The following is a 5,254-nucleotide window of genomic DNA, read 5'->3' on the forward strand; positions in this document are numbered from 1 at the left end:
TATAACAACATTTAATTCTATCACATTCCCATCAACCATCAAAGGCAGTAAATGACAATTATATTGGCCGCTTCCACTGGTTGGCGGGAGGCTCCTCCACCACTAGCGGCTCCCATGGTTTCCACTGCATCATTTTCCTTGCCAGATTTGGTTCACTTTCAGCCTGAAGAATCACCTCTTCTACTTGGCCAAGCTGAAGTCGGCCTTCTAATTTTTTAACATCTGGTTCCGCTGTCACTATAGCCAGCCTCTCATTTGTAATTTGTTCTGTGTATTTTCTATATGCAGCACTTTTAGGAATTTGATCAAGAACATCAAGAATCTTTGTGTACAATATTCTTAGCCTCTCGTGCGGCGTCTCGCACACGGCCAACCCCATAAGGCCAGTGGTGTTCTTCAGCGCGCCCACCATGACAGCGTCCACCAGCCGCCCGAGCTCTGCCAGGTATTTCTTTTAAAGGGCAAGTAAAAGTTAACACGCACCCAAGAAAAACATGTTATTCAATGATCTTTTTAATAATCTATTGTTTCTAAAGAAAAAATTTGGAGAATAGTCTCAGGAAATATTAATATTAATCACAACTAAATAAGTGAAAATATAGTCAAATGTATATATAATTGAGTACATTTAATTAATGTAATTAAACTAATATATATTTGATCAATATATTTTAATATTATATATTAATATTAACTTATTCCTTTTGTGACAAATATGATAAATACTGACTTGAAAATATCTTCAAACTAGTGTTTAAATAAATAACCGAATTGTCAGTATTTTTCAACTCTTCCTAGAGTTTTCAGTGAGACTGTACTGAATCAGTAGATTTACTGTGAGGAAATCAACACCTTAACAATATTAAATATTAGCTGGGCGTGGTGGCGCACACCTATAATCCCAGCACTCAGGAGGCTGAGGCAGGAGGATCACTGCAAGCTGAAGGCCAGCTTGGGCTACACAGTGAGCTCAAGGCGAGTGTGAACTATGTAGTGAGACTCTATCTCAAAAAAACCCACAAAAGCAAAACAAAACAACTAAAATAAAACAACACTGAATATTTCAATTCATGAGCATAATGTCTCTCTTCATTTGTTTAGATACTCTTTAATTTTGCTCAGTATTTTGGAATTTTTTATTTACAGATTTTATACTTCTTCATTAAAATGAGAGCTATGTTGGGCATGATGGCACAAACCTCTAATCCCAGCACTCTAGAAGGCTGAGACAGGAGAACTGCAAGGTCAAGCCCTGCCTGGGTTAGATTGAGCTTACCCTGGAACACAGTGGGACCCTGTCTCAAAAAACTCAAAATAAAATGGAAAGACCTAACATTTTATTTAATTTGAGTCTAAATGGTCGTAGGTTTTATACTGAAATTTTACCCTGTGCTGTTAGTGATAAGTTCTAAAAGTTTTTGTTAATTTCTTTTTTTTGGTGGGGAGGGGGCAGCCTGAAGACGCCTTGAGGGCATTTCTGGTTTCCTGTGAGAAACTGGGTTCGAACCAGAGCGTCTTGAGCCGGACTGCTTTGTTTAAGCAGGCACTTAAACAACTTGAGCTAATGGGCAGGCCCCCTGTTAATTTCATAAGGGTTTATACACACATCCATGTTTTGGACAAATACTATTTTTTTTCCGTTTCCTTTCTTATTGCACTAATCATGTCCCTAACTATAATGTGCTGGGGGAGGGGTGGCAGGGATCAAACTTTGAACCTTGCGCATGCCAGGCAGGCAAGCCACTGAGCTATCTCCCCAGCTCACTGTAATACTACATAGAAGAGGCAAGTATGTATTACAGTGTGCAACCATGGTGGATTAGAGGATGAAAAATTACTGGAATGGAAGTTTAAACTCCAAAAAGCGCAGACTGACTGCTCCACCGAGACTCCTCAGCAGGAGAATGTCTTAGGAAAACAGCAGCAATCTGGGAAACTCCTGCCCTTTTGGTACCCAAGGGTGTGAGAATGAAGGAGAAATACATTTGTGTAGGAGTTTTGTGTTCAGGAAAGGAAAGGAACAGGATGATCAGCGAAGCAAGTTTATTGGGGCCCGAATAGCGCAGTGGCTGGAGCCAACTCCCCAAGAGTGGCTTTGCTTCTAATTCTGCTCAGCTTGCCTGCAGAGCTGCTCTGATCTGTAACCAGGCATTCGGGGAGGCCTGGGCTGCTGCTTGGGGGTCCCTTGCTCTTCAGTCACTCCTGCAGCCAGTCTCTCCACAAGTACAGATACTGATTTTAGGGAGAAAGAATTTACTTTTTCAGCATAATGTATGATGTGAGCTATGTTTTTCTTAGGTCACCTATTTTCCATACCTTTCTCTTTAAATTGCCTATTGATCTTGTTGAATTTAGGATCAGTCCTCAGGAGTTCCTGACATCTGTGATTTGTTTTTTAAAATATTATTTTTACAGGAGCTTTTTCCTGCTGTCCCCTGTTGCCCATCAGGGAGGAAACAACAAGCAGGAACATCTGGGGCCCAGTGACGCAGCCGAGCTCTGACCCACCTGGTGTAGCACTCTCTCCCTGGTAAAGAAGGTTCTCAGGAAACATGTTAAAATTTGTCATCCATAAGACTGAAAAAACAAACAAAAAGATCAAAAACAAGGCCAGAATGTCTGCTCACACCTCAGATGTCCTATCGCTGGCACTGCAGGGCACTCCAAACTGCTGCTCCAACTCCACAGGCATGGAGAGCAGAGTCCAGGCCACTGCCAGCTCCTCCTTCCCTCGAGATGTTGCATTCTGTGGTTATTCTTGAGAATTTGAAGCAAAAAAAGAGGATAACAGGACTGGTCCCAGGCCACCTGGAGAAATGTCTCACACACAGGTCTCTCCGACCTTCCCATCTCTGGCAGATCTGCACATCTAACTCCGCTGGTTCTTCCTCCCTTCTTTGGGGCCTGTAGGGTCATTGCTGAGTCTTCACTGGATTCACTGGTGCCTGAAGGGATGAGTGTTAAACAGGTAGCTCAGAACAGCTCTGCTACCCAGGGGCACTTTTATACACACACCACACGCACACACAACCCCCCACCAACCATACACACTTTGAACACATACAAGTGCTGACAACACCTACTCTTGGATTCCAAGACCACATCATGGTACCTCAGTTCACAAACTTAGTTCTTTTCCACAGTTCTGTTTATAGAATCATGGGAAAGAAATAAATCCATAATGGCCGACCAAATAGCTCAGCGGATTAAAGTGCCTACCAGCAGGCACAGGGGCCAGGGGATCAATCCCCGGGCTTGCCATGTTGGTCCCGCCCCGGGGCACACTGAGATGTCAATTGAGACTGGGCATGGTGCTGTGTGCCTGTAATCCCGCTCTTGGGAGGCTATAAACAGGATCACTAGGAGTCCGATCTAGTAATGAGACCCTGAACACCCTGTAGACCCCTCCCTAAAATACAGAAAATAAATTAATCAAATAAACCCATGAACTGCGATATAACTCTACTCTGAACACACGATCTGAAATATACCCTGACTGGGCTGTACACACACATTCTGATTTGCTGTGCTCAACAGATTTTCATACATCCCACAATGGCCACATCCTTTGGGCCCCCACATAGGTTCCTGTCACACTCAGTCACACCATGAAGAGTATGGCTGTAGGGCTGGAGAGATAGCTCAGAGGTCTAAATACCTACCTGGCAAGCTCAAGGACCCAGGTTTGATCCCTGGTATTGCATGCCACACTGACCTTGGAACCCTAGGTGCGCCCTGTGGGCCACCAAAACTGGGCAAGGTAGAATGTGCCTACAATCCCAGCACTGGGGAGGCCGAGACAGGAGGATCACTATGAGTCTAAGCTGCATAGTGAGATCCTGTATTAAATAAATAAAACATGTTAAAATTAAAAATAAAAAGAACATGGCTGTAGCTGGGTGGGCTTTGATCGGGGGCATCAACATGGTAGCTCAGGCATGGGACGAAAGAGGCATGAAGCACGCAAACAGAGTGGGAGATGATCTTGATTCCAGCTTCACGAAGGGCATCTGAACTCTGCAGAGCTGCCTACTACAGTGGTTTATGAGTCAAGATAATCTGAAATGACACATGGGAAGTATCTGGTATACACTCACCAGCAAAAACTTAAAATCAAAAAATGTAAATTCTCCTACCTGCTTCTACTGAGAATGCATTAAGAATTTTAAAGTGATTACTAACAGCAAACTGTGGAGAATTCTTGCTGGGAAAAAAAATAGTTGTTGCTATTGAAATTCACATCTTTCTCTACATAAAAACTGAGTCAAGAGCTCAGGGTGCACCTCACTGCCAGGGGTCCAGCGCTTGCTTGGTAGGAGCAAAGCCATGGGCTCAATCCCCAGCACTATAAAAACAGGAAGAAATTGATTCAAAACCTTCTCTTGCTGAAAACATTTCATGAGAAAATAATTTCAGGTTCTATTTGTACTGAAAGGTCCTACTGAAATGACCCAGGAATGCACATAAATGGCCACAAAGCCCTGCTTGCAGACACTCAATAACAGCTGAGGAGACACAGCCTGTGAGAAAAGGGAGTCGAACAGATGTCACCTTCACAGAGGCTTTTTTTTTCCAAACCCAAGGTCATGAAAATTTCCTTCATTTTCCTCCAAGAGTTGGCTTTCACTCGTATGCTTTATTTTGCCTATGAATATGTAGTTGTTCTAGTAAAGTTTGTTGAAGAGATTATTCTTGCCCAAAAGTTTAAAAGAGATTTAGCAAAGAAAGAAGCAGCCTTTCTGAGCTAAGGAGAAGAAGCTGGCATTTGGTACCAGTAATTTGCTCAAATTTCTGCTTCCAAAGAGAAAGCATTAAGTGGATATATTAACTAAAGAGAAATGATACATTAAAAGGTATACAGTTTTGTTTTTGTTTTTGTTTTTGTTTTTGTTTTTGCTTGTTTGTTTGTTTGTTTTGTGGCTGGCTCAGCCCACCCTGCAGTCCCCGCGCACTTGCCTAAGCTTGCCTGAGCAGGCACTTTAGACCGCTAAGCTATCTCACTGGCCCAAAAGGTATATGTTTTTAAACAACTACGAATTGCAAATGCAAACACAACTAGATGGATTCCAGAAAAAGAAGAGACCTTGTTGAGTGAAGTGAGATCATCAGGAATTTCTACACCCGGGTAATTTGCTTTGCCTGGAAACTGATCGTTAGACTTGACACAGAAGGGCCGAGTAGGAACAAAGAAGCAAGGATATGGAGGATGTTACACCAAATTTTAAGAAATCAATTAAGAACTGGAAATTATTTT

At 42.6% G+C, this 5,254-nt stretch overlaps 1 protein-coding gene across 1 annotated transcript; it reads right to left on the bottom strand.

Annotated features, from left to right (window-relative positions):
- On the bottom strand, positions 1-412 carry LOC101582066 (NADH dehydrogenase [ubiquinone] 1 alpha subcomplex subunit 5-like). The gene is made up of 2 exons (XM_012513156.2): positions 348-412; positions 1-230 (listed from the first exon to the last, which is right to left on the bottom strand). Exons 1-2 carry the CDS (start codon positions 410-412, stop codon positions 59-61), a joined length of 237 nt encoding a protein of 78 aa, XP_012368610.1. The 3' UTR covers positions 1-58.
- Positions 413-5,254: the final 4,842 nt, after the last annotated feature.

This window comes from Octodon degus, unplaced genomic scaffold (genome assembly GCF_000260255.1).
Source record: "Octodon degus isolate 3935 unplaced genomic scaffold, OctDeg1.0 scaffold00342, whole genome shotgun sequence".
Lineage (NCBI taxonomy): Eukaryota > Metazoa > Chordata > Mammalia > Rodentia > Octodontidae > Octodon > Octodon degus.